The following is a 27,384-nucleotide window of genomic DNA, read 5'->3' on the forward strand; positions in this document are numbered from 1 at the left end:
GTTCAGCCGATAAACACACGGGAAATATACAGTCTGTGGTGTTTCTAACAATGAGTCAGCATTCCTGCCACTGACTGTAGTAGTAATAGTGTCTGCTGACCTCTGCTGGAAAGATGAAGGATGACAACAGCCCCTTTACATGCCTAGTGTTTGCCAAACAAAAGTTACAATTACAGATCAATTAAACAATACCAGTCATTTCAGTGTTGTTATAGATGACTATACATAGTAGGTTAATAACCTGAAGTCGCGGAGTAATAAACATTTAGAAGTATTGACCAAGAACGCCAGGATAAAATGAATCATTAACTGGCAAATGCATAATACATGTACACCATTTATAATGATCCAGCACATGTGCATGTTTGTTGGAGGATAATTATGATGCATTCATGTATTACAGCCAAAATATCATTTAAAAATAAATCTAATGATCAGATATTACCTGCGCCACTAAAGTTCAGTGATGATACAATGTTGTTTTCCGTCATTTATTATCGCTTCTATTCTTGTTTATTTTTAAAGCACAGTTTGTTGATGCGCCGACACAAATAAGTTTTGTAATTTATTTGTCTCACCAATGTTTCAAATAAATTCGTTCGTAAATAACTTTACCCAAAAAAAGAAAGCATCGTGTCTAACATTAGATTATACTGGGTTTTTATCTTAAAAGGTTGGTTTTGAAATAATAATATTCATTTGTGGTGGTGTTTTTTTGTTTGTTTTTCTAATTAAATCTGAAGTCATCCATCAGCAGACATGTTTGACTCCAGGGGCAAAGAGCATGGACACATTAAATAAATGCCTTTGCATCTTGACGTGTAATCCATGCGTGTGTATTCCACACCCTGACTCTCAGCAAAACAGAGGCAGAGGAGCCAGTGCGTGATGTCGGACTCGATATTATTGCAAACAACGGGACAGTGAAACAAACTGGGGGGAAAAAACGATCAGCACACACATTGAAATCCAAGGTAAAAACAAATCTCTTTGTTTGTTTTCGCATTGAATAGAGATAAGCAGTGGCGTGTTTGTAGCAGCAGCGCGGGCTCCTGCTGTGGATCTCTGTGTCTGTCAGCTCCAGCAGTGGCGGCGGCTCACATTAGACATTTTGGGTATGGCTGCGCATTTCTTAATGTGGGTGTCAGCCCGACAGACCTGCAGAAATGACGACGTAACGTTGAACTTTGCGGTGCCAGTCGGTTAAAGGGATGTCTGCAGGAGACTGGGGCTCACAACAGCATCCATTCAGCTGCAACTATATCATTGTATTTCCTTATCCATGTTTATATTTTATGAGCCAATATTTGACTTGCACGTGTGGCTATTGAGCAGAATCAGATAATCATGGTTGCTTTGTTCCCATGTCGGGATGTCTCCATCTTAGTGTCTCCACAGTGCTGCTGAAATGCCGGTCATTGATGCCCACGCTGCTGCTGCTGCTGCTGCTGGTGCTGATGCTGTGGTCATGTCCATGGCTGGTGTCTGGCAGCTGAGACTGCATCCTCAGATGACTTGAGGCAAAAAATAGCAAAAAAGATGAAGAGCCATCAAACACCACAAAGGCTGCAGACATAGGAGCCTCTGTTGTGATCATTTAACAATCATACTACTAATACCCCTCAGCCAAATCATTATTTGTTGATGTAAGACTCTATACTTTATATGACTGTCTGCAGTCATGGTATTTTATATTTTGTAGGTGTCATCATAGTTGCTGTGATATTTCTCTCAAGACATCATTTGATACCTTATTCCTATTTAAATGAAGGTATTGAAATGGTAAATAATAACATTTATTGGTATAATTTATTGTTCACCTGAGGTCAGGAGACGGCCTATACATGAACAGTACTGTGTTACATACAGAAGATTTTTTTTTATTCATATTTTTTAAAGAGCAACAACTCACTCCACCATCAGCTTTTAGTCAAGTGCTTGTTTCTTTGTACTTTCTATGCAAATTGTACCTCTGTGATCAGTATTTGCATAGACAATGTGGCGTCTCCATGGAAACCGAGGTTGTCAGATTTTGAAGGCAAAATAATGTTCTTGGTTGAAAGGTCGTCTGTTAATTTTCAAAGCTGTGAGCTGCTCTTAAATGCAAAATGCATCTACTCTGTGCTGTCACTGTGCCTGATGGCAGTTTCAATCTCTCAGCATCACAGCTTATTGTACCTTCAACTCTGGTATCCATTTTTAGAAGATTCTTCCATTCTTAATCTGTAAATAACAAGAGTGGCCCAGATGCATCGTGATTATACCATAAATATTACCATTGATATTTTTTCTTTAAAATGTGCCTCAGCTACCCTTAAAATATAGAATGAATTAGCCGAGTGTGTGCAGGGGTGGAGGAAAGAGCAGACACAAGGAAAATTATGTAAATCCTTGGAATATGCATAAGTCAGTGACTCGAGCGGAGGGAAATGATAGTGAAAAAAGGTTAACCTACATATCATTTTGCTGAAGCCCCACAAGGGCCCATGAAGATCTCACTGCAGTGTCCTAGATTTCTCGTGATTTATCCTTGGAGTGTAAAACTCCACTGTGTAACCTGTAAAAACTTTATGTTTAGTTATGCTAATAGTGCAAAATACAATTCATTCAGTTTAAATCTCTATTTTACATGAGAAAATTCTTTGTTTAGGCAGAGTAAAAAAAATGCAGAAACATAAACTAGGGATTATCCGATATGATACTCAGTATTGATATCAGTCCTATACTGGTCACTGGATTGGATATATACCTAAGCATGTGATACCTATATATCACATGCTTTACTATGCACAGGCTGTAAAAATGGAAATAAAAATCAGCAACAGCATTTTAGCTGAGTCATGTTGACGGCTTTTTATTTCTTCTTTATTGACAGTATATTTGTTACCCAGCTGGAGAATTATGTTTTTATAATCACTTGAATTGTGTTCAACAGCGTCATAGTTTACTAAACTTTGACTAAAATGACTGTATCAGACATCTCGGTATTGATACATACTCTAGTTTGTGATATTGGTATCAGACACAAAGAAGGTGGTATCATGCCATCCCTAACATAAACACAATAAAAGCACAGCAGGACAGCCTAATGCATTGAAAGTATAGAATAAATAGTATATGCTTGTAGTTAAAATAAATTAACCAGAGAGATAAAACAGGCTGAACAGTAATATGAAGGTTGGAGATAACAAGCTATTTAAAATGTGTCAAGAAAATTGCACTTATTACACATGAGTTAAATAAAATAAAAATAAAACATCATGCAATGTGTTAGTTTAGTTCATAATATGAAGTTGATTTCAGGTGATATTCACACTAAAATTATTAACAGAATGCATTTGGCAATTTGATTGTATAGGCTTTAGGTAATGAATGATGCTGTATGCTTTATGTGCACTCTTAACTCAGGTTCTGTGGTATTGGCCCAAAGTGCAGAACTTTACAGTTGCATCTTTTTGGTGTTTTTCTCAAGACATATGAAAAACAAACCATTTTTTAAATTCATTTATTTTGAAAAGGCTGTTTTCTATTCAACAAATATTAGGTGTTATTATACAAATTATAGTAAAATAGTCATATAATGTCACGTCATATCACGCGAAACGTGGGCTTGTCAAAATGTATATTGTTAAATCATTTGTCATCTCTTAAATATGGCTCCCCATAAAATACATGTGGTCAATACTTCTGCTGAAAATGATAACAAATCGTGGAAGTGATGCAGATTTTTTTTCATCGTGAAAAAAAACATCCTACAACCATAAAACTAATGTACGTCCTCGCTCTACGTCATAGCGCCACACGAACCAATGAAATCGCTTCCAAGAACTTTTGCCGCGAGGAGCGGGACACAGGAGTGAGTGTTTACGTTTTCTTGTGGAATTATCGTGTTCACGAATAAAAATATAAATTAAAACCGGGGCATATTTGTAACATATCGATGGAAATACACGTTTCCAGGCGTGTGTTAAGTTTGTTTAGAGCACACACTCTTCGGTGCGCAGCAGCGACTCGCCTTGTTGTTGGGCGGGGCGTTATCTGCTAGCTTACTGTGGCTAACATGCTACAACCGGGCAGTCGTGTCTTCATGGTTTTAACGCGTGGATCTTTGTCTCGCTGCTGTTTGTGTAGCTAACAACAACATCCAGGCTCCTGTTCTCGGCTGAACCCCATGGATCCCGGCGGAAGTGAACTGGACTCCAGCCTGCCTCAGCCCGAGAATCCGTGTTTGATCGTGGAGGACTCTCAGCCGGACAGCGTCGCTCTGGAGGACGATCCCGAGAGCAGCTACCGAGCCCTGCTGGCCCGCCGCCTATCCAATCTGCAGCCCACCGCCTGCAGCCCGGTTCTTGTAAGCATCGGACACATTATACTCACAGTTATAGAAAATATATGTTATAGTTTCTGATCGGCTCAGACTTTTGTGATGTATGTTGGACTCACAGCAAGACAAACAATAGCAAGTTATAGTTCTGAACTAATGAGATACTTTTAAGTATTGATTATGATAGATTAAAATACACCAGTACAGCTAATATAACCTAAAAATACAGTTTTAATACACGAGCTTTATTAACTAGATGCGCTTCAAGTATCGGTGTTTATGTGCGGAATGTCGAAAGGTGGAGATGCACCTTTCGACCTTTCTGCCCCGAAGCCCGAAAGGGCAGAATTTGTAGATTTCATGTGTTGTTTTATTCAATTAAATGATTGTATGAGCAAAATCGTACTGTTGTCATACATAGTGAGTTAATGAGGTCCATCAAAAACTACTATAAATGCTAGACACCCATCTCTGAGCACACTAACCAACTATCTTACCAAAAACTTATTTTTCTCTGTCATATGGAGAGAATGGACATGTTAAATTTATTTTACCTCTTATAAACTGTGCAATGTATCTGTGTGACAGGGATCTAATAAACTAGAGTAAGGCAAGTATGCAGACTTAACAATGATGATGCCTATTGTTGGGTTAGGCCAGAGCTGCTGGTTTCTCAGTCCAACTTGAGGTGCTCACCACAGATGCTCAGATCTTGCAGTCCTATCCAAATTCCAACATTGAATTTTAGATTTTATTTTGTGTAATTGATGAGGAAGTAAAAGTGAAAATGTCCGTTTTCTGGATCATGTTGATCTTAGTTAGTTAAATCTGCAGTTAATTTTTCTATTCTTTCAGCATGTCTTGTGTCTTTATTCCACTCTTGAATAAACAAGAGTAGCAGATAGCAACAGTGCTATGGCATCCCTTGAAGCAGAATGAACCATGTTCATTTACTATTAGCTGTGTGTGTTACCCATAATCTTGCTGCATGTCATTGGGCCATCAATGTAAGCTTTTTTTCTTTTGGTTACCAGTGCATAGATGAAGCAGACAAATTTAAGTGAACTTGTTTTGGCATGTGTAGGGCTGTTTGTTGCTCTGCAAAACCTAAACAAGAGGATTTTTATTTTTTCCTCAGGAACTGATATCGTCACCTTTAGGAAGCAGATGCTCTCAGACTGACAGCCAGCTAGACAGCCCCCAGAATAACGGTGGTGAACCTGGTAAGAGCTTTTTGCAAAACATGAAAACGGCACATAAATCACTCAGTCTGTGAAAAAAGTAACAACATAAATGTAAACCTATTGTTTTCTTTATTCAGGGATCCTCACAGTTTCCAACTGTAGTTCGTCATTCCAGGAGGAGAGTCAAGTTACAGACAGTTGCCCTCCTCCACACAAGAAAAAGTAGGCGTTGACCATTCTTTGTTGCTGGTTGATGCTGCTCAGGTGCAGAGATTGATGGAGTATTTTCAAACCGGTTGTTTTTTTGTGTTTTGTTTTTTCAGGAGTGGACCAGAGGACACTGATATGGATTCTGGAGCTGATTCCACCACACACTGTAATCAGCATGATGGTAGGGGACCTTCTCACATCCAGTGAAGTTGAGTCCCAAATATTACCAGACATTAACAGCAATCTATATTTCTGTGTGTATATCAGAGGAAGCCTCCCAGTTTGGTTTTCTCGAGCTTTCTCAGAGTCAAGATCTGCGTGGTGAAGTGATGAACTGTCAGGAGAAAGACCTCTCTCTGCAGCCTGTCAATGAGAAATGCACCAAATCAGGTATTGGGTCTTTTGTTTGTTGCTTACATGTAACAGTTGTGTAAATGTTGTATTTTACCACTGTCTGCGGTTTGTTGTAATGCCAGTAGTAATAGTGTAAGAATGGTGTTCATGGTGCTGGACATTTAAGCAGCTATAGTCTATGAAAAAAGTAAATTCTGCCACAGGGTTGGGAAGAACCTCCTGAACAATATTTAATTTTCCACTGAAGAGAAATATTTTGTCGCCCGCTTGGTCCCCAGTTTGTCTTAGTTGTATTTATATGTGCATTTCAAAACTTCTGATAAGTATCTTATTAGCTTATGATGCAAAATGACGTAGTCCTACATCGTCCTTCATGCTTTAAGGGAGTTACTGTTGTATTGTCAGTATAAAACACATATACTCTATGTGTGTGGGTTTGTGTGTGTGTGTGTGTCGGTGTGGTTAGAGAAGAAATTAATTGCAAATATCACCTACATGGTTGTTTGTTGCAGTTTTATTGTTTGGTACCTGATCAGAATATTCATCCTGGCATCTTGCTTTGCAGCTGCTGATGGTTTTAATAGTCAATCTAATTTCTACCTGCTTTTCATTACCAGCGGAGCAGAACATTTGCTCCAGGACTTTGGAGAATCAGGACAACAAATCTGTGAGGTACAGGTCCATGTGGTGTTTCAAATTCTACATTAACTAATGATGCACCTGCTGATTTGGTTTTAACATTTATTTTGTCATTTGCCAGATCTGAGGTGAGCTCCAGCAGCTCGTCAGACACTCCCGCACATTCGGGCAGGAAGCTGAGTGTCCAGGCTCTGCTGCATTCGCAGGGCCTTCATGCATCTGATGAGCAGGATCAACAAGATCCTGAGATCCTGTCCTCACAGGAGGACCTGTTTCATTCTGACAAGTCAGGTACGTTCATACACTTGGTGCACATGTGGTTACTTCAAGGTTCATGCTTGTGTTTGTCTACGTTGTAGATCCCATTTACTTCATTACACATACACCAAATGTAAAGACCATATATACTTTACATAAGGAACACTGATGTTATTTTTTATTTATGGGAATAATTTTAATTTAAAAAAGGAAAGTAAATCAGGAATTAAAGTATTAATAAATCATGGTTTTAGTAAATATGGATGTGGTTGTTTCTTGCATTAAAGCATTTGTCACGTTTCATTGTTTCAAATATCTACTGTACAAGGTTACTTTCATACCATAGTAAAACACAAGCCATTTGAATGAGAACATTGAATGATGTAAAAGCTAAACTTCAGTGTTTCCTACAGGATTTATTAGACTGTGGTGGGAGGGTCTCTGACCCTTGGGGGTGGAGGTGTGTGTACATTTTCAAGCCTGATATATCAATTTAGTGAATTTTGAGACCACTGAATGTAATGTAAATTGCTGTATACGAACATAACAGACCAATGAGACGTGTTTGTTTTGCTTTAAACAAACAAACAAAGCAAAATGGATGCGTCTCATTGGTTTAAATGAGTTTTTAATATCTTTGTGAGCTTTCACTATGTGATGGACAGTAAAGTCTTTTGAATCTTGAATCATTAGATTAGGTGTGGAAATTGTCAAACATGGGAACAAAATGCTTAAGAATACTTTTGTTGATACTCATTAAACAGTATATACAGTAAATAACCAAGTTATTTAAGTAGGCATATTGCTCCCTCACGTGATTGGATAGTGATTGGTTATCAGTTTATTTAAACTCACTAATCTGTGATCGGAAATCCTGAACATAGCTAAGGTCGCAGTGCGACCATAGTCTATGAGCGTGTGTGTGTGTGCACAAGCGCTCTCGCCCGCGCATGGGCAGTAGTTAACACTTGTTTGCATTGCTCTCAGGTGCTGCAGTAGACAGTACAGTGTCTGAGCCGGAGCAGCAGGGTCACCCGACCCCAACGCCATCCCGCACCCTGGGACTGTTGCATCTCTCTGGACAGGGAACACTGGTTCAGGAGAGTTTGTCGCAGTAAGTCACACTAGTGCTCATATACTGTCCATCCTCACACTGTACATCTCTCTAATTTATGTGCTTGTTGTTTGCCCCCGTTTCTAGGAGCTCAGTTGATTATATTGCCCCAACCCCAGACAACTTCACCCGCACTCCTTTAATTGTTCCCAGCTCACCCACTGGACCAGAGATTGGAAGTGGTAAATGACTAAAGCTGCTTTAATGACTGAATTTACATTTGAGAAACAGCTGGTAAGCAGTGGTAAAAGTATCTTTCTGATCAGGTCTTGATGAACCAATGGATACGTCATTGCCTCCAGATGATGGTGCAGGGGCAAAGGATGATCAGCCAATGGAAACGGATTCAGCCTCTAAACCACAACCGTCTGCCTCTACTCCTGTATCTCAGAATCCCCCTGGTTTTGTGTTGGAACGCACCCTGTCATTACCTTCTCAACCAGAGTTCTCCCATGTATGTACTGTTTTGTATTTTATTTTAATTTAATCACATAACCTCTTCATTTTCAAAGATACAACACATTGATCCACAATTGATTGCCCATCAAAGTTATTGAGAGCTCAAATGCGGCATCTTATATTACTTGTCTCAAACATAAAGCTATTCAGTTACTATTAATGTTGATGATGTCTTATATACATACAAGTGCTGGTCAACAGGTCAACTGAAAATCCATTATTAATTTTGAGCTTTTATGTAAACATGAAATCACTAAGGAAAAGTGACACATAATCACATAATGCAGATTCTCATTAATGTTATTTCTCAGAGATCAATGTCTTTAAACAACCAATTCATTATCTGATGTTCAATTAAGTAGATGATCTTTAATTGCTGCTGTAGTGTTTGGGTTACCTTGTGTTGATTTTCTACTTTCCTAGGATGTGTTTGCCCCAACACAGAGTCAGGACACCTCAAAACCATTAGATAAGATGTCTGCATCAATGCATCATGATACACAGTCTCAACATCTGGAATCGGCTCCATTCACTTTGCCTTTGCAACTCTCTATAAACACTGAAAATAGTGGCGCAGCTCCGGAGACCTCAGAACAAATCGAAGAGGACAGTCAGGCGACACAGATAGAGGAATTTGAAAAGCCACTCGGTGTGGATACCAGTGATTCTGTGGCTTCATGCTGTCACCAGAGGAGTGAGAGCAATAGCGTTGCGGTACAATCACACACTGACACTAATGTGAAATCTTCCACCTCTGCTGAATCACTTAAGCATCAGAGTGAATGTTCCAAGTCTGAAGTGTCCAATCTGTTGCACAGGTCTGATGTGCACAAAGCAGCGGTAACTTCTTTGAATGTACAAAATGTGAATGTTAAAGAAGGTAAGAGTGACTGCAAAGAGGTGAGCTCTGCTGACATGGTGTCCTGCTCTCAACCAAACCTCAATTCCTCAGATCTGACTGTTAACAGTTGTGTGCAGGAGACTCCCTCAGATATTACACCCTGCAGTTTGCCTTCACAGTCCATGATATCTGAGACATCTGTTGTGGATGTGGTGAGGAGTTCTTTGAATGTAAGAGGAGGAGAAATTAGTCACCCAGTAGAGCCATCGTCACCACAGCAATGTCCAACAGTTGGTGACAGCCAGACTGACAATAACATGATGGAGGAGCATGAGCAGGGTGAAGAGGAGGAGGAGGAGGCACTCATGGAAGAGGAGAGTGCAGGGGGAGGTGGTGCTTCAGCAATGGGTCTTGCTCTCTCCCAGAGTCAGGTGTTGTCTCCTGAGCCCATGGAGGATGACGGTGAAGAGCAGGGACTGGACAGTGTGATTGTGGTTACAGACAGTGAGGGAGACTCCCAGATTTTGAAGAAAGATGTGACGCCACAGTCAAAGACCAAGAGCTCCCAGCCAATCGGAGGCAATGTGTCCGCCTCTTCTAACGGCCACGAAGCTCAGGCGAAGGAAGTGAATGTATCTCCTGATAGATTCCCACACACTGAGATGAAGGGGCCTGAACCTGAAGGGCTCAAAGACAAGAGCCTCAGCGATAGCTCAGGAGGTAAGATGAGCACAGTGAGTGTGATTTCCTGTAACTGGTTAAAAGTATTGATTTCCAACATGGAGGGCAGGATTTCAAATATGGCTTTGAAAGGGTCGCTTAGTCCAATGTGATTTCCTGTGTGTAAACTATGATGTAAGTTGAGGTCAAAGTTCAGGTAATAATGCTCCTTTATGATTTGCCTGTATTTCTCTTCCACATACAGTTTTCTGGAAAAAAAAATCTGGAAAAAGGGTGTTTGGGCTTTAATGAAAGATTTAATCTGAGTGCGGTTGTGTTTTTCAACAACAGAAATTTCCTTTCACTTCACGCTTCCCAAAGAAGGGGAGCTGATTGGTCCTGCTGTTGGTGCCACGCCTCCTCTCATCAATCAGCTAAAGCAGACGCTGAGACACAGCACTCCCATTGGTGGGTTCCTGTGCACAAGAACTATTTTCCTTATTTTGCTCATATAGCACAACATTATCTGGTTTTCTCATTCTTTTCCAGAGATCACATCCTTTTCTGAGAAGTCACATATGGTGGGTGATGTCTCTGCAGATGTGGCGATGGCTGCCAGTGACATTGTGTCTGGGGAGGTCCAAGAGGATGTGATGGAAAACGGAGAGGGGAAGCTAAGTTTGAGGATGAAGCTGGTGACCCCTGTTGAAGAAGGCAGCTCGGAGACTTTCAGCCTGCAGAGTAAGAGCTTTAATATGCTCATGTTCACTGATCATGCCCCTGCTAGGGTGGATCTACTTCTTGGGAGAGACAAAATGGTATCCATGGAAATGCTGCTTACTCACATCATCCTAATATGGTAATATACTACCCAACAGAGCCAGCACTGTTAGAGGAGGATGGATCTGTCACCAAGGTTACCACTGTTTCCAAGGCTGAAACCAGGTAATCCAAATGACTTACTGCATCGCTTTCAGTCCACATTGCTTATTGGAGTGAAATGTCACAACAAATATTGGATGGACTGCAATAAACATTGGCAAATATTTGCCCAGGACGGATTTGAGTAACTGTGATGCTCGGATATTTACTTTTAGCACCACCATTAGGTCATAATTGTGATATGTCAAATAATGTCTTTGAGAAACTATCCTAACAATGACTTGGCCTCAGCTCTACTTTGTAACCTGTATCAGAGCTATGCTTTCTGTTTATTTGGAAAGGCTAAAGCTGGGCATGGCCATTCTACATTATTTGGGACATAAAAGCAATTTTCTTTGTGGCTCCCCTTTGGTGAAGCATTTTGAAATGCATCTTCGGGTGTTTTTGTGACACTCGTTTTGTAATTCATCCACTTGGCAGGAGGTGAATATGCTGATGACAGAAATGAAAGTCGAATAATGCTCATGTTTGACGTCTTTGCAGCAGCCCGTCAGTGTTCAGTCGAGTCAGACAGGTGCACAGGCAGCAGGAGGCAGAGGACGACAGCCAACATGCAGGCAAATCTACATCTGTCAGGTAAACACACTTGCTGCTGTGCACCTCTAGTGTTGTTAACTTGTAAAGCCAGATCTGATTATAGTTACAAGTATGCTTGCAATAGAAGAAATTCCACTGTCGAAGCTCCCAACAACCCTTTGTTCCTTTGCATTTCCATATTTGCATCTTTTCCCAGATTCAAAGGGGCACATTTTAGCCAAGTGTTATTCTCAGGTGTATGTATGTGCACATGTCTCAAATCAAACAAGAGTCCCCTTAAAGCAATGTTGCCCTACTTTGTTAGCTCTTTTTTTTTTACACATCTTAAGTAGAGGTTAATTGTGACTATGCAGACTCTTTCTTCACTAATTTCACACAAAGCATAAAACTAATTGACAAGAGAATACATTTTTGCTAGTATGGTCTGTGATTTGTTTTTTTTATGTACATGAAGCATGTTAAGATTCTCCATGCAGATTCTGCTGTAGCCTCACACATCTATTTAACCTGCAGATACAAGCATAGATTTTCCCTGTTGTAATGTATTTTAGTCGACAAAAATAGGTCTACCTGTGTGTGTGTGTGTGTGTCAGTGTCAGTGAGTGAGACCTACTTGGATCCTGGAGGTGATATAGGTTGCTATTTTTTGCAGTACTTGTTTATCCTCTTAGGCAATATGAAGAATTAAGGTGTGGTTTTGTCTACTCAAGCCTTGCTTTAACAAAGCAAGGCTTGAGTTTCAAATCCACACCTCCTGAAACTAAATTCCTATTTGTATGTAGATTTAAATATTGTAACTGGATTTTTCCTTTGTTGTAAGTCTCACATTATCACATCCTTGCATCTGAATATCGCTGCAGGGGGGAACTATTCGCCTCACCACAGAGAAGCTCCCAGGCATCCTCGCTTGGATGCAGCAGCCTCCCTAACAGCCAATCACTGACTTCACAACAAGAAATATTGGAAGCTCCACAGCAGAACACCGTTAAATCTCCCACTCCTGCTGAGCAATCTGAAGAGGGACGAGGACAACAGGAAGTTTCTGAGCCCCCAACCCCTAACAGTACAGATGCCAGGAAGGAGGTGGTTTCCCGGCAAACCTTCACATCCAGCCCGTCCAGCAAGGTAACATTGTCAGTCTAGAGGATGCATATAATCGAAGCTTAGTTTTAAATAGACAGGTTTCTGCAATTCCTCATTCCCTCAATTTCTTTCCCTGACTCAGCTTCCTGCCTATGTTTTATGATCTTTTAATGTATGTATAAAACACCTCTAAAAGTCCTATATAAATCAAATGTACTATTATTATTAGTGTTCAAATGAATAGAAACCCCTTTCTATCTATGATTATGGTTATTTTATTTATTTATTTTTGACTTATATTGTCACTGCACATAATGTTACATTTCATCATCTCAGTATTTAGAGGTCTAAGTTTCCAAAGTAAGACACAAAGGTGGCGTTTTGTGTGTTGAGTATGTTTGAGACAGCAGTAAATCTTAACATGAGGTGTCCTGGGTTCATGTCCTGTGTGTCTCACCTCCATCAGCGCACCGTCTCTCAGCAGACCAGCTTTGATGCCCCAGGACTGCGCTCCCCAGCTGGCAGGGTAGGGAGATGCAAGCATATAAGGAGAGAGACATTATAGCTCATCTCTGTCAATATTCTTCAGCTGACCGGTTTTGTTTTGTAGGTTGAGCCAGAGTCTCCGTCCTTTAGAAGAACAGCAGGCCCCTCCCACTGCAGACACGTACGCACCATCCAGGAAGTGCGCACCACCATCACACGGATCATCACCGATGTATATTATGAGGATGGTAAAGAGGTGGAGCGCAAAGTGACTGAGGTAACGCTGTGGTTATTTGATAAGTTGTAGGGCTATTGAATTGAATGTATACACTACTCTAATGAATGGAAATCCTCTTAGTTTAAAGCTGTACAGCATCACAACCTACATCTCCCAAAAAACGTTTAGCTACATCAACATGTCTTTGTAACAGTTTCAGCATGAGCTGGACATTATAACCCACAGGACAGTAGAATCAGTAGCAGCATCATTGTATTAGGTTGCATCAAACTTGCTTGTTGGACACAATAAACTAGAAACTAAGTGGGTACGCATACTATTTAAAGGTTATGACAATGATAAATGTTTTACCTGTATGAACCTACTTACCTCAGAGGATATTGAATACCAAGTGGCCACTGCAGCAATGTTAACCCACTGCTTAGTGCTGTTTCCTGGATTTGGTTCTGCCCCAAATGCTACAAAGCTTTTATATTTAGCAGCAAGCAAGATAGCATCGGCCATTTGTTCAAACAATTTTGAATTTTAACTTACAACCCCAGTTTTCTGTCAAAATGTAAAGCCTCATGTCCAATGTGAGATCACATGTTGTGTGCTTTAGCCTCACATGCCTATAGTCTTAACACTCTTGAATGTTCAGTGTCTTTCTGATGTGAGTAAATGACTGATGTCTGTGATGTTTCTAGGAGAATGAGGAGCCAGTGGTCGACTGCCAAGTGTTGGACAGCGACGTCTCCCCGTGCCGCACGGGCAGCAGCTCTCTGACCTCTGGTGACCTGGGTGACATCAGCTCTCTGTCATCTAAGACGTCCAGCCTGCAGCACAGTTCAGGAGGAACCACAAGCAGCAGTGGCTTCACCAGGCCTGACTTCATTGTGCCGTCAAGCCGAGGGGCCAGATCTTTCAGGTATCACTTTCACACGCCGGTCAGATTCTCACTATTTCCCCTTAAACCTGTCCATAAGGGCTCTCTGTTTACCTGTCTCTGCTGGCTGCATGCTGATTCCTGTGTCACACCCGCACCTTCTTTGACTTTCTAACACCCACATCTCTCAGTGATTCACTGATTCCTGCCTACTTCAGCCACAAGTTGCTTTCAGGCACAAATCTGGGATCATTCCACAGCCTTCAGTCCTAAGTGAGGTGATCCCAGATCCGTGCCTGTGCAACCTGACTGCCTCCATTCGTCCCCTCTGTGTGTCTCCAGTCCCAGGAGGGGAGGTGGGCATCAACAGAGGGGTCACAGAGGTCAACGGGCAGGGTCAGTAGTCACAAAGGACGGAGGCTATGGCACCCTTGGGTCCCGGGCCTTCGTCCCACCCACTCCCAGAGGAAGGGCTAGAAGGGGCCGACCCCCGTCCCGCTCCTCCCCGTCCAGGTGAGTCCTCTCTGAGGCTCGTCCTGCACGTTTAGAGAACGATGGACAAAGATGGAATAAGACTTTTTACAGTTTCTCCACTAACACTTTCATTTTTCTCTTTTCACTAATCTACTTGTACCTTATCTCACACAGAGCTGTCACACGAAATGCCTTAAACATTCATATTTTAATTTAACGCACATTTCAAAAGCGAGAACCAGTTGATGTTTTGATACTAGGGTGTGTTTAACTCTGTGTTTCTCTTTGAAGGGGGGGTGCTGCTCGCTCACTGCAGAGACTCGGTGCTCATGGGCAGCTGCTGTCCTCCTCAGAGGACGAGCCCTACACCCGCATGCTCCCCCCGCGCCTCCCCGTCAGCCCCACAGATGCGGAGTCCCCCAGTCACTCGGACTCCCTCAGGTCATCACCAGAAGAGGCGAGCTCAGCCAGCAGCTTTGTCGGCTTGCGCGTGGTGGCCAAGTGGTCGTCCAACAGCTACTTCTACTCAGGCCGCATCATCAAAGACGCCGGAGAGGGAAGATTTCGTCTGCGGTTCGACGATGGCTACGAGTGTGAGGTGGTTGGCAAGGACATCCTGCTGTGTGATCCCATTCCCCTAGAGACTGAGGTCACTGCTCTTCTGGAGGATGAATACTTCAGCATAGGTGAGGATGAAGAGCAAAACCTCAACCATCTAAATTCTTCAATTCATTTTATTATACAAACTGGTGAGCTTTTCCTGCACTAAGCTTAAAATAAATGTCAAGGCTCTTGAAAGTTTTTGAAAATAGATATGGGTCATTGAAAGTGCTTGCATTTTGTGCAAGAATGTCTCCTGCTACTGATATGCCCTTGTTTGTTATTACAGTTTCATGCGTCCTGCATTGCTCGATAGATTCCCTGCATAACAAGGAGCAAGTAACCAAATTATGTGATGCCTGGGAAATGCAAATTTCAAGATTGAATTACAAAGATTGGCTTGCCCGTGATCCCAAGGACCATCACTTGGCCAGATGCAAAGCATGCTGTGAATACCACCAACTTAAGCTGTGTCAGAGCATTCAGTCCTTCAATTAGAAGAAACTGATCCTGGAAAGTCCTTGAATTTAATGTCAACCAAGGCGTGGGAACCCTGGTATTTACTTACAGCAAAGTAAATATAAAAATGAAAACTTCAACATTTTCAGGTTTGTCCATTAGGAAAATTCAGGGAGAAAAAACAAGGGCAGTGTTGCTCTACACATTTATGACAATAGAAGTGTTGGACGGGTGTTGCATCACTGTAATAGATGTATAGCATATTTTATTAATTACAAGGGTTGCAGGAGCCATTGCAACAATGTAGTAGGTGAATAACATATAATGCAGCTGTTTGTTTCCAAAAACAGACTCTTTTTAGTTATAATTGAGGCCCAAGCACTGACTGGTATTGAAAACAAAATATTTTTTCCTCATTGGAGACTTGCACAGATCAAAGGAAGATAAAATTACCCTTCACTGTGGCCACGGCAACCCGGATAAAAAGAAGATGAAGAGGAAATGACATCTTCCTTGTCTGTCAGTCTGCCAGTTTCCTGAGTTACTGGCAGTGCACAGGTGCAGCAGTGCAAGGGACGGTCAACTCTTCTTACAGCTTTAAATTTAACTTCTTCATATTTGTCTCGTTGTGTCTCAGGTGTGGTGAGAGGTCATAAAACAGAAGGCCAGGAGCTGTTCTACAGTGTGGAGAGGGAGGGCCAGAGGCAGTGGTACAACAGGACTGCAGTCATCCTTTCTCTGGAGCAGGGAAACAAACTGAGGGAGCAGCACAGTCTTGGGCCTTATGAGCCCTCAACTCCCCTGACCAAGGCCTCAGACATCAGCCTGGGTAAGAAGACCACAGCTGGATACAGATTTTTACTAATAATTTAGGGATAGTTTTTAATGTTTTTGATTTAATCCAGAGCCGAAGACCAATTACAAGTTAAAGTTTGAGTAAGTTAGTAACTTTATCCTCTGGGAACTATGAAACTAGATGATGGAGTGTTTAACTTGGTAACTTGGCATCATTTATAGATTATAAACAAGGAAAATCTCCCCAGAAGATTGTTTTTTCCATATGCATGGATCTTGAATAACATGTCTTATTCTTTTCCGTAGATAACCTGGTAGAGGGGAAGAGGAGGCGCAGAGTGACCTCAGAGGGTCAGAACACTCCTAACCGCGACTCCTCAGGCAGTCCTCATACTCCCGGTCCCTCTGGTAAGAGGAAGCTGAGGACGAGCGCCGCGGACAACAGGACGCCGGCCAAGAGAGGCCGCAGAGGTCCGGGCGCCAGAGTCGGTACAGAGACCTAATCACTGACGCCATGACCACGTGTGAATGTGAATGGGAGACGATTTGTTTTTAACATCATGAATTCTGGCCTTTTTTTTTTTCATCTTGAGTTGATTATAAGTTGTGATATTTTTAACTAATTGTAGCTAGTTTGTAATGTAATAGTGGGCCAACACATGTATACGATTCTGGTATGAATCGACATAAATATCAAATATTATTTTAGAGAAGTTATTTTAGTATATTTTATATTGTGGTTTTAATATTTTTATGAACTGATGATATTTTAAGATTATTTACATTGATGAAATTCTGTGGAATCAGTAATGTGTAATTTCTTGCACTGAGCGTAACCAAGGCACAGTGACGTCCATGTGTCCATCCTCTGCTGCTGTTTGCTGGCTGCTACTGAGACTGATTTGGTAATTAACATGCTGGCAGTGTTATCACGGTGCTGGTTCACAGGTGGAGGGCAGATATAGGGTGTTTTTCACGGGTGTGTTTTCTTTAAGAATAATTTCAAGTACAGTAAATATGATTTGATTTTTTTTCTTTTTACCGTGAAGTTTCTACATTGTATTATAAAATATTTCAGAGAAATCTTTCACAGTTTGTGACTCTTGTTTCAATCATTGAATTCTCTAAACATCAAATGTCCAGAGGTTTGAAAGGAGAGAACAGGTGTTGTTGTAATTTTGTGTGAACTGATGTTATTGTAACTGTTGATTCAGTTTTAACGAGATTCCGTTCTTCTACTTTAACGCGTCGGTGTTTTCCTGACCTCAGCTCAGCGGCTTGGTGAGTGTAACACATCCGGCAGTGGCACAGATTTCCCTGGTCAGTCTTGTGACGTGGCAGAGACTCATGGACCGCTGCCCGAGAACACGTCTCTCTTCATGGGCTTTGCATTCATGCTCACGGCCTCTTCGGAGATTGACCGGCTAACCAACATGCTCACCGGCAGTGACGACGAGGGTGAGGCAGATAGGACAAAAATGTTAAGGTGTTACAGTGCTGCAACACACTGAATCAGTTCAAGTGTTTTCTCCTTATTCTTTTAATCATTACTGGATCAGTCTTTTTTTTTTTGTATCCCCCTCCACAGATCACATGCAGATCGGCCCATACAACAAAGCATACACAGAGTCTCAGCTGCAGGCAGGTGGAGGCTTCATTCTGCCTGACTTTAATGAGGAACAGGTACATGCACCAGTTACTACAGCAAATTCAGTACATTTTTTAAAAAGTATCATTGTTACTCACAGTATTTACAAGTATCCATGATTCCGACATGTTATTTTACCTCGACAAAAATTGGTGATATTAAACTGCATTCACTTAATACTGCCATTTGAGTAATGTTTGCTAAGAATCACACCCCAGTTTCAGGAAATGATTTAGGCTTAAAAAAGAGAGAAATACAAGTAGATCTGTATGTGCTCAAATTGCTACAGAGTGTTAGTTTTGGGTTTCCAGGCCTTTTAGGTGCCAAACTTGATCTGCTTTAAATCAGTTCTCATTGACGTCAAGATATTTTCCTGTATTTTAGTTTCAGACCTACATTAACAACCTAAACATTAATACAGTGTATGACACCCTGTGTTGCATAATCTTTTCTGCCCACTGTAATCAATGCTTTGTTTGTATCCACATGTTATTCTACCCTTTGCTGAAGACCAAATTTACGTTGTATGTTCACATAACACTTATTCCTGACAAAACTTCATATATTTGAGTGCAGGTTTGTGTTCAGCTCATCTCCATATTGTTCTTCTGTGTTCCACATCAGTGTAAGGCAGCGTATCAGAGCCTGCTCATAGCTGACCAGCACTGCCGCACTAGGAAGTACTTGCTGTGTTTGGCCAGCGGTGTTCCGTGTGTGTCTCATATATGGGTGCGAGACTGCTGCAAGGAGAACAAGCTGCTCAACTACAGGAATTACCTGCTGCCTGCTGGAGCGGGGCCAGACGATGCCGTGGTAGAATGGTATGAAGCTCCACCTGGTGTTTTCATAATTTAATACTTTGGGTTTGATCTCATGTATTAGGTTTACATCAGAGGATTGTCTGAAATTTGTTTTTATCAACCACAATGTTGTCCCTCTGACTGTTCCATTTTTTCCTTTTTTTGAATGACTCTTTTTTGAAAAAAACTTTATGAAAATAAAGTTTTGTGTGAGATTTTCAAATGTTGTTTAAGAACAGTCCTATATTTAATTGATGAATCATTTATTTAAATTTGGAACTTATTTTCCTTTATTCAGGCATTCTCGCTGCAGTCCCTTCAAAGCTCTGCGGGTCCTTCTCATGTTTGAGAAGCCAGTGGAGCTTTGGGCCCAGTTGGTCACTATGGGTGGATGTTCCTCAGTCCGGCACTTCCAGGGAGACAAGGACAGTTCAGGTACAGAGTCCACAACATGATGTTCAAACACTGAGCACTGTGAAATGTTAACTATTAACTGGGGTTAATCCTCTCTCTGATCACAGACATTCCTGCTGGCAAGTACGATGTTGTGGTGACAGACCATGCCTGTCCACCATTGGTAGCAAAAAATGTGACATCGCAGGAAATCCCACTCGTGTCCGCCGAGTGGATCATTCAGAGCATCATCTGCGGGGAGCGTCTGGATTTCCACAGCAAACCTCAGTATTGTCACGACTACACCTCATAATCCATCTCCACGTGTGCAAAATGCCTTGGATCATGTTAAATGTTCAACGTTATTCTGTTGCATGCCTCTGCTGTATATAACTTTATCCTGTCTATTTTTATGGGATAATAAATTGTGACTCTCGTTTCATTTTAACAGATTCAGGTTTTATTTTCTCGACAGGAACATGTTCGTGTAATAAGGTTTTAGTATTTACAGTTTGTACAAGAAGCAAGGTACAGATCATCCAAAAAAAAGAGTTGGGCGATGATGTGGAAATTGTATCTCAGGTCGCTGCCTCATTACAATAAATGGGATTTTGTTCATAATTCTTTACAAGGTATAAACAAAAAACAATCTAGTGCCCTGATGTTTAACTGATGAGTCCATTCTGAGGTTCAACAACATTGGCTTCCGATTCATGTAACATGAGTGTTTTTTACTGTATGTTCTCGTGTAACTCTTAGCAACATGACAAAAAAGTGCATTTATGAGAAATGCTGAACTATTCCTGCAATGTATCTCAACTACAGAGTAGTTTATCTAATCTACAGTTTTTGAAACCTTGGTTAACATTCCTGCTGCATCAACAATTGTCACTATATATGAAAAGAAACAAATGTGCTGCTTGTTTCTTTCCTTCTCTGTTGCACTGAGGCAATCATGGAACATTCTGAGGCAGATGTCGAGTGACTGTTGCACACACAAAAAGCGGTCTATATCAGATTTTATCATTTTGGATGATCTACAAAGATACACTTTAAGAAGAGTGTAACAGTGTTATATACAATCTTCATCTGTCCACGTCTTTGCTCTTCTTAAACACTGAAAAAAGACAAAGCAAAAATCGTTTAAAAGAAAGTTAATATCAGCCACTTTGAAATTGGACCCGTCTAATGTCTGATGCTTAATTTTGCGTTTCAAAAGACATGTTTAAATTATCTGCATCAGGACACTATATAATATTATATAACAAAAGAAAAAAGCATTGCTCCATGTTGCATAGTGTGTCCTACCTACCTGCCCAGAGTGCCTCCAGCCTGTGTGTAGTACTTGTTGTAGTCCAGTCGCAGCAACAGCTGAGCCAGGTCAGAGTTGATCTGATGATTCCTCACACTTGAAAGGATCTTGAACAGTAAGGACGACTGCCGTCTGAAACCCTGAAATTTGATAATAGCAATTTTATTTAAAAACAAACAAAAAAAATAGACAAATAAGATGATTGTACCTTGACCAGGATGTCAAGCTGAGCAGTTCCCCTCTCGTCCAGAGAGGCCACAGTCTGACTGACCAGTGAGCAGAAAGTGAGACACAGCTCAAGGATTTCATTCAGACAGTGGAAAACCTGAGGACATGAGCATTTTGGTATCTTGTGAGCAAACAGCCTGAGTCTAAAATCAAACAATCTCCTTTTTTTTGTGAATTCCAACATAATTTGGAGATGTGATGCGTACCGGCTTCAGTAGGATGAAGGACTGGGCGAGCAGGTTGCTGAGGAAATGGTCGTGGGCTAATCTGATGCTTTCAAAGTCTCTGGTAGAGTTGATCTGCTGAAGTAGCTGAGAGAACTGAGACTCCAGGACGTCCACCTAAAGACGGACAAAGGAAAACAACTCACTGAAAAAGCAGCTTCACATGTGTCTTTCAAACTTAACAGTTTGCAAAACACCACGTTTGGGCCAACGTTAGATGTAAACAACACAAAATGTTTTTTCCCTAAATGAGAGCATTTTCTTAAACACGAGATTCTCATTTCTGCTTCAATAATGAGCTTTGAAAAGATAAAGATGCATCTACTTGCTTGATACTTTTATAGTACATGTATGCTCTAAAATACGTAAATAAATTGATTGTTTACGTAACTGGGAAGCTCAGGTAATTGTTACCTGTAAGTAGTACTGCAGGTTGTCGATCAAAAACGCCATGTGGTTGCGTAATCTCCACTTGACGGCATCAGTCTGGCTGGACTTTAGGTGCTTCCTCTGCATCTGCAGAGCCCAGCAATGCTGCAGCTGTGACTGCACCCGCCGCACGCTGAGCAGGTACCTGAACACAACATTGTACCTGACCACAAAGAGAAGAAACAAGCAGGAGATGACACTCAACAGTTGCTCTCTAATAAATACATTATTGGTAGACAGCCATAATAGGAAACCAAAACCAAAACAGACTTCTCCAAGACAGCAGGAGTGAAGAGGATGTGCAGTGGCCACTGGACTTTGTAGATGAGGCCGAGAGCTGCCCAGCCTGTGGGAGGGACCTCACGAGGGGACGTGTCCTGTGGGGGCGTGGCTCCATCTCTGGGGCCTGACCCGTCTGTTTAAAAGAAAACCCAAAGAAACAAACAATTATTAATGCAGGAGACTGTGGATCTGTAGTAGAGCGAGGGCAAGACGCTCAACCCCAAGTTGCTCCTGATGGCTATGCTTCTACAAAATGACTTAATGTCATGTTAATGTAATTAATTTTTGAATATAGGAATATTTCACTCAGTGTGCGAGAAGGATTCACCACATTAAGGTTGCAATTTCACTCTAAAATGAACTGATGTGAAACATGCTTTTTAGCATACAATGATCTGTTGATCATATTATGAGCTGCGAAAAACAGGAATACAAATACTAACTTTTTTCTATTAAAATATCAGTAATAAAATGTGCACAACAATTTTCCAGGCAAAAAGCAATTATATCTTTTGACTAACCATTGACCAACTGTCTGACCAGCAGTACCAAACATCTAAAAATATTTGACTTATCCATGATAGAAGAGACCGAAAACAGGCAAGTTCTCGCATGAAAAGCTTCAACCTAAAACCTAAAAACAAGTAAAAAGTAAGTATTTGGTGTAAATATTCGTATTATGAAGCTCTAGTCACAAATAAAATAAATCTACCAAACTTACTGCAGGTGTAGTGCGGTTCTTTTATATTTATTCAGAAAGACCACAGAGTGGTGCTAAATACCAAACAAACAAAAAAACCTTCAGACCTTTGCTGTCTTTGCCCTGATAGTCCACAGTGAGGTGCAGCAGAGGCAGGAGGTTGTCGTCATCCAGCAGCACCTTATGAGCCGCCTGTTGAAAGGCCACGTTTACATCTGTAGAACAGGAAGCGCATGACATTAAAATACATTTGCTTTATCTTCATGTAACTAATAAATGTACACACATGCAAACAACAATACTAACAACAAAGTACTTGCAAATATATTATCATTTTTTGTCATGTAAATATCTATTCCCAACTATAATATCAATCTTATAATAAACCAAACTTACATTCAGCTCATGTTTCAACCTCACTGATGAGACGCTGACAACGTGATAAACAACCACAGCTCAACCAGGTTTTGTGCCCCTGGAATCACCTCTGTTGTTTTCTGCGCTACATATTTTGCATATAAAGAGTGTTTGTCTTCACTGTATCTGCAGCACATGTAGTGTCAAAAATTAAAATATGCTCAATGTTTTCGGTGTGTTGAGTTCATTGTAAATAAATCAAATTCCATTCAATTAAATATGCATTATGTATCATGGTATTAACACAGGATCAGTACACCAATATACTATAGCTGTTAATATCAGAAAAGCACATGCAATCTGTGCAAAGCAATAAAAGGACAAGGCATTGGGGAAAAACATTTTACCCACAGTTACACATATCAAACATTACCGTGCTCAGTGACAGCTGTTGGAGGCGTCTTCAGCATGTGCTGTGCCAGGTCAATAAAAACCTGGTAGAGCTCACCACGACCAAGCAAGTAGAAGTCTTTAATGATCTGGAAGTAAAACACCAATGTCAACACTGTTCATTCTGCTGTGATTCATGATCCAGAGCTGAGAGGAGTACAAACCTTGAGCTGTTCGAGCAGATCAGACTCCTCCACCATCAACGTCCAGAGGTGCTACAAGTTAGAAGGATTGTGATAACTACATTTTATACTTTTATTATATTTTGTTAAGAGAGAAAATCGTATGGCACCACATGAGCTCACCTCTGCCACTGTGCTCCTGATGCGATCCATGAGGTTTTCAAAGTCCACCAGACTGAAGAGAGGCTGCTGTTTGAGTTTGTGCAGCTCAGCAGCAAACGTGTCCTCCTGGTGTTTCAGTATGGAGCCTAAAATAAACAAAAGTCTAAATAAGACAATAAAATTATGCAACCACAAATTTTCACATTGATTTTTAGTATAATACCAGCTCTCGATGGATTGTGGTTGTGGTTTTCAAACATCTGGACAGATTCTCCCACAAAGAGGATTTTCTCGGCAACTCGGATTGGGATGTAAGAAGGCAGCATCTCAGTTCTGAGAGAGAACTGCTGCAGAGATGGAGCCAGCATGTTCTCCTCCTCAATCAGCCTCTGCACAATAACACAGAAGAATATAATCAAGACTAAGGTGAAATCCTGAGCTATGAGCCCCAGTGATGAATGCAGGCCTGTGTGTCCAACTGAACTTCTCACCAGATCCTGTAGTTCTCTGAGCTGTTTCCCACTCAGGCCTCCCAGTCCCAGGTCCTCCTCCTCCTCCTCCTGGTTGGCAGCAGCTCCTCCAGCACTGGGACCCTGCTTCACAAAGAACTCCTCGCTTTGGTCCAGCAGCAATCCATGCAACATCCAAGCTGCTAGCTGCTTATACATCACACCATGGCAAACTGCAAGAATCCTGCCGAATGGCAAAAGATGGGAAAAAGAAATCTGATTTGGTATTTTAATATGACAAAGTTAGACATGATATGGTCCTACAAAGGATTTCACGGTGTCCACTCTGGTGTGAGGCAATACATATTGCACAATTTCGGTTACAAAAAAAATTCTTCTTGAAAGAGCTTTTCTCCTGTTTTTTTTTAACTGCAGGCTAAACAGGCATGACATTATATTTGTGTTGTTGAATTAATGGAAATTACACTACTAAATGAGCCCTGAGCTTTTTCTTTGATGTTTCATCATGTGGCGGACTTGTTTGCTTGCTCCACTCTAGAACACTGTGTTTTGTTTTTTTCCCGTGCTTTGTCTTTTCTGACGTTCACAAGTGCCGTCCATTGTTAACCTATGTCGATCAGACATTGCTGAACACTGCCAGGTTTAAGAAAAGGAAGATTTCCAGTTGTATATAATAATACATATAATATAGATAATATATAATAATAAACAGCATAAGTCTGATCTTAAGAAAAAGTTGTTGTGTCTATAACACATCACAAAAGAACACAAAATGATCCAGATGGAAATGACTTACTTTTCTAAGGCCATGCGTACAGGAGGAAGCCCCCCACAACTGTGCTTGTATACCGTCTCCAGGATTTGACAACCATGGATCTAAAGCAGCACATAGACAGCAGGAATCACATGTTGGTCAGTTGGTTTGCTTAGCTGTGACTAAGGAGCTTACTGCCAACACAGCTCTGAATTCACATTAAACATACTGAGTAATGAAAAGTTGCACCCAACCTCAACAATTGCTTTCCAAACTGTTGATGAAATGCAAATCAGTGTTTTTCTGTTGATTAGTTTCAAATGAATGATTCTCCAGGGGATATTATAAGACAACACAAACAATGGATCACCAGCACCTGATGCATTATAAGAAATTAGAAATCACTGCTGCTTCCCAACTTATTTTTTTATTTTTTTAAATGAATTACTTTGGTCTTGATTTACATGTATCTTGTTGGATGATGAGAAGGCGTTATCCTTCCTTGTCTCAACTGTTATTTGATGAAGAAAGCATTTGACTTGTATTTGAAATATTTATACTACTTTGTGAATATAAACAATGGATATAGGATTGGTTTGGCCAAGATACCATAATGTGCCTGTTTCTTTGTTCAGAGCCATGGCAAATTCACAACATACATTGTCAAATTAAACTGATTAAAACCCTGGATTTCCTGGTGGGTTGTAGCTCCAATTGAATACAACATGCATACTTATATTACCATTGAGGAAAACATGTGTGTTGCAATAATTATATGAGATGGTTTTAGGTGAAATTAATAAAGTATGTTCCCCTACCTTCTGTGATTTTATAGCCTCTACCACCACCATCACAGAGGGAAATAGTAACTGAAACTGGAAAGAAAAAAAAGTAATGTTAAAACAAAAAGAAATATTTAATTGTAGAAAAATGTACAACTGATGCAATACATATTATCTCCTAAGGTATTTTAATGACTGCTTTACCTGATCGAGCTTGTAATTCACATGGGATATTGTCAGATGAGGATCTCCAAGAAACTGAAACATCAGACAGAAGTTGAATTTACTTCCCGTCACATGCTCCTCCACTCATTGTTGTTGGCTGTGTTGTCATTTTACCTCTTGTTCAAGGTCTAGCAGAGTCTGTCTGTACGGCTGCAGCATAGAGTCCAGCCCTGTGCAGAAAGCCCGCAAATAAATGCCATGAAGTCCAGTCTGGTTGGGCTGGTTTGTGTGATGTTCCTGAAAAGCAAATTATACACATATGTTTACATTTTTCATTTTAATGTACAAATCATTTATGCAATAATTAAACACATTTAAATGAAGCTACATCACTTAATCCAATCTGTATGGAAATTTAAAGGAAGTGTTTGCTTAGAGAGTTTGTTGTGCGGAGTACAATCCAGTAAGCAACATCAACCCTCTTCTTTGATAGGGTAGATAGATGTTCACGACTTAAATACTGTATATACACACGTTGTAATGTAGGACTGGAACTCACTTGTTGATGCACATGGCCAGTGTGTTGTTCTATGAACTCTGTGAAGCGTATGTAGTCAGAGCCCAGTTTACAGAGCCTGTTGAGGACACTGGTCTCACTGGGGTGAAGGAAAGGCAGGTCTTGTGACACCTGTGGATAAGATAACATGGTTCATGATCTCAAATACATTAATGATACGTTTGACTCAAACTAAAGCATGATCTCTGACCTCACCTAATGGACTACTAGTTTTGTCAAAAATAAGATGGTGCTCCTTCTCCTGCTTAAGTGAGGGTTGCAAGTGAATAGATGGGTGAACTTTTTCTGCCCTTTTCACTATAATAGACTGAAGATGCGTGAAGGCAACTAATCAGCCGCAGTCCATCATGTTCTTTATAGGAATCAAAATACTTCTAATCTATGGAATATATTTTACTCACTTTCTCTCAGTCTTTTGCAAGTAGGATTAGTCAATCAGTATCGATTTGATACTAGTCAAAATCACCTGTTCAGAAATTGAGAAACATAATCTAATTCCAAAAGCCCTTAATATTGCATAAATATTATATAAATAGTGAATCGGATTGATATCAGTATCTGTAGATCCTCAAAGCTGTCATATTAATTACAGTATATTGTACTTGATGAAATGATGAATATTTTTGGTAGAACTCAAACTGCTGCTACATAATCAACATCATTTAATTCTATATAAATATGTGCATCAAATAAGTCTTTATTTTTAGACAACGGAGTATAACATTTGCCTAAACTTACAAGAAAGCTACAAAACATACTAACGCTAGCATAGCGCAGTGATAGTAGACACGTTACTGTATCAGAGAGCTGTGCTATTTCACTGATTTACCTGCAAACCTGTCCGTTTGTTCCACGTGAAAATTGTCCCTGGGTATCCACTTAAAGCCAACAAGAGCTCGTGAATCATTTTAGTTCAGCTTTAACTAATTACAACAGAATAATGCAGTGGTGGGCTTGTCATTCAATAACCAAAACAACTTGCCGCCTAAGATGTCGCAAACTAGAGA

At 40.7% G+C, this 27,384-nt stretch overlaps 2 protein-coding genes across 6 annotated transcripts; one reads left to right on the forward strand and one right to left on the reverse strand.

Annotated features, from left to right (window-relative positions):
• The first annotated feature begins 837 nt into the window (after positions 1 to 837).
• On the forward strand, positions 838 to 19,811 carry tp53bp1 (tumor protein p53 binding protein, 1). 5 transcript variants are annotated; one of them, XM_044029531.1, is made up of 29 exons: positions 838 to 974; positions 4,132 to 4,351; positions 5,463 to 5,547; positions 5,646 to 5,730; positions 5,832 to 5,899; positions 5,986 to 6,108; positions 6,690 to 6,744; positions 6,833 to 7,002; positions 7,957 to 8,083; positions 8,171 to 8,265; positions 8,350 to 8,537; positions 8,966 to 10,103; positions 10,395 to 10,511; positions 10,593 to 10,784; positions 10,922 to 10,988; positions 11,469 to 11,561; positions 12,383 to 12,647; positions 13,072 to 13,131; positions 13,216 to 13,368; positions 14,016 to 14,236; positions 14,537 to 14,707; positions 14,960 to 15,354; positions 16,365 to 16,556; positions 16,829 to 17,011; positions 17,792 to 17,980; positions 18,111 to 18,205; positions 18,795 to 18,991; positions 19,269 to 19,405; positions 19,492 to 19,811. In XM_044029531.1, exons 2-29 carry the CDS (start codon positions 4,172 to 4,174, stop codon positions 19,674 to 19,676), a joined length of 5,226 nt encoding a protein of 1,741 aa, XP_043885466.1. In that variant the 5' UTR covers positions 838 to 974; positions 4,132 to 4,171; the 3' UTR covers positions 19,677 to 19,811. The 5 variants fall into 5 exon arrangements, 4 of the variants coding, with proteins under 4 accessions (XP_043885466.1, XP_043885465.1, XP_043885467.1 ...); XM_044029530.1 differs by lacking the exon at positions 838 to 974 and adding an exon at positions 3,808 to 3,856; XM_044029532.1 differs by lacking the exon at positions 838 to 974 and adding an exon at positions 3,808 to 3,856 and having other exon boundaries at positions 10,644 to 10,784.
• Positions 19,801 to 27,368, reverse strand: tubgcp4 (tubulin, gamma complex associated protein 4). The gene is made up of 18 exons (XM_044029534.1): positions 27,207 to 27,368; positions 26,360 to 26,488; positions 25,975 to 26,097; positions 25,840 to 25,893; positions 25,672 to 25,728; positions 24,896 to 24,975; positions 24,121 to 24,322; positions 23,853 to 24,018; positions 23,651 to 23,775; positions 23,510 to 23,560; positions 23,329 to 23,434; positions 22,646 to 22,753; positions 21,827 to 21,971; positions 21,542 to 21,719; positions 21,110 to 21,244; positions 20,884 to 21,000; positions 20,676 to 20,815; positions 19,801 to 20,480 (listed from the first exon to the last, which is right to left on the reverse strand). The coding sequence occupies exons 1-18, from the start codon at positions 27,282 to 27,284 to the stop codon at positions 20,474 to 20,476; spliced, it is 2,001 nt and encodes a 666-aa protein (XP_043885469.1). The 5' UTR covers positions 27,285 to 27,368; the 3' UTR covers positions 19,801 to 20,473.
• Positions 27,369 to 27,384: the final 16 nt, after the last annotated feature.

This window comes from Solea senegalensis, linkage group LG7 (genome assembly GCF_019176455.1).
Source record: "Solea senegalensis isolate Sse05_10M linkage group LG7, IFAPA_SoseM_1, whole genome shotgun sequence".
Lineage (NCBI taxonomy): Eukaryota > Metazoa > Chordata > Actinopteri > Pleuronectiformes > Soleidae > Solea > Solea senegalensis.

Excerpts from the sequence above, each read along its gene's own strand:
- tubgcp4 (XM_044029534.1), bottom strand. The coding sequence starts at position 27,284 with ATGATTCACGAGCTCTTGTTGGCTTTAAGTGGATACCCAGGGACAATT. Across the intron at positions 23,776-23,852 it reads CCACAATCCATCGAGAGCTG|GCTCCATACTGAAACACCAG; the intron begins GTATTATACTAA and ends TGTTTATTTTAG. Across the intron at positions 21,720-21,826 it reads ACTCCTGCTGTCTTGGAGAA|GTACAATGTTGTGTTCAGGT; the intron begins GTCTGTTTTGGT and ends CTTTGTGGTCAG.
- tp53bp1 (XM_044029531.1), top strand. The coding sequence starts at position 4,172 with ATGGATCCCGGCGGAAGTGAACTGGACTCCAGCCTGCCTCAGCCCGAG. Across the intron at positions 13,369-14,015 it reads TGGAGCGCAAAGTGACTGAG|GAGAATGAGGAGCCAGTGGT; the intron begins GTAACGCTGTGG and ends TGATGTTTCTAG. Across the intron at positions 16,557-16,828 it reads GGCCTCAGACATCAGCCTGG|ATAACCTGGTAGAGGGGAAG; the intron begins GTAAGAAGACCA and ends TCTTTTCCGTAG.